The sequence below is a fragment of the Aptenodytes forsteri genome, unplaced genomic scaffold (genome assembly GCF_000699145.1).
Source record: "Aptenodytes forsteri isolate BGI_AS27 unplaced genomic scaffold, ASM69914v1 Scaffold231, whole genome shotgun sequence".
Lineage (NCBI taxonomy): Eukaryota > Metazoa > Chordata > Aves > Sphenisciformes > Spheniscidae > Aptenodytes > Aptenodytes forsteri.
In genome coordinates this window covers 2070006-2070449 of record NW_008796046.1, presented here as the reverse complement: position 1 = coordinate 2070449, position 444 = coordinate 2070006, and the positions used below count along the sequence as shown (strand labels likewise).

Genomic DNA, 444 nt, shown 5'->3' with positions numbered 1-444 from the left:
CGGTACGTTTTGGTGCGTGCTCTGGAGAGACGTAGCTTTGCTCCTACAAACGTGTCTGGGGCACAAAGGTTTGCTCCAGACTGGCTGTTCTGCCCTGGGACCTGCAGAGCAGCTTGGTCCCCATCGTCCAGCATCACCGCTCTGGAGCTAATGGGCTGCATGCAGGACCTCAATGCACGGGGCAAAATCTGGAGCCTGCAGATGATGTGGGCCAGGATTTGAGAGTTTATAAAATCCACAAACAATCACGTATTGGCATATACAAATATATAAATTATTGACAGTTTTACAAAAGGCACACTGCAAGCCATCTCAGTCCGACACCTGTACAAATCCCACGGCCCCCCGCCCTCCCTTCCCCGCCCCTCCTCCCCAGCTTCCATCACGAAACGTAAGGCGCTGCTGCTACAGACCCGTGGCTGGGGGGGGGGCCGAGGGGCACGT

The 444-nt window shown here is 55.4% G+C and overlaps 1 protein-coding gene across 1 annotated transcript in view; it reads right to left on the bottom strand.

Annotated features, from left to right (window-relative positions):
* Positions 1-382: 382 nt before the first annotated feature.
* Positions 383-444, bottom strand: part of TSKU (tsukushi, small leucine rich proteoglycan) — a 14383-nt gene continuing 14321 nt past the window's right edge. The window contains exon 3 of the mRNA XM_009286124.1: positions 383-422. Coding sequence (XP_009284399.1) covers positions 383-422 — 40 coding nt within the window. The remainder of the gene's footprint in view (positions 423-444) is intronic.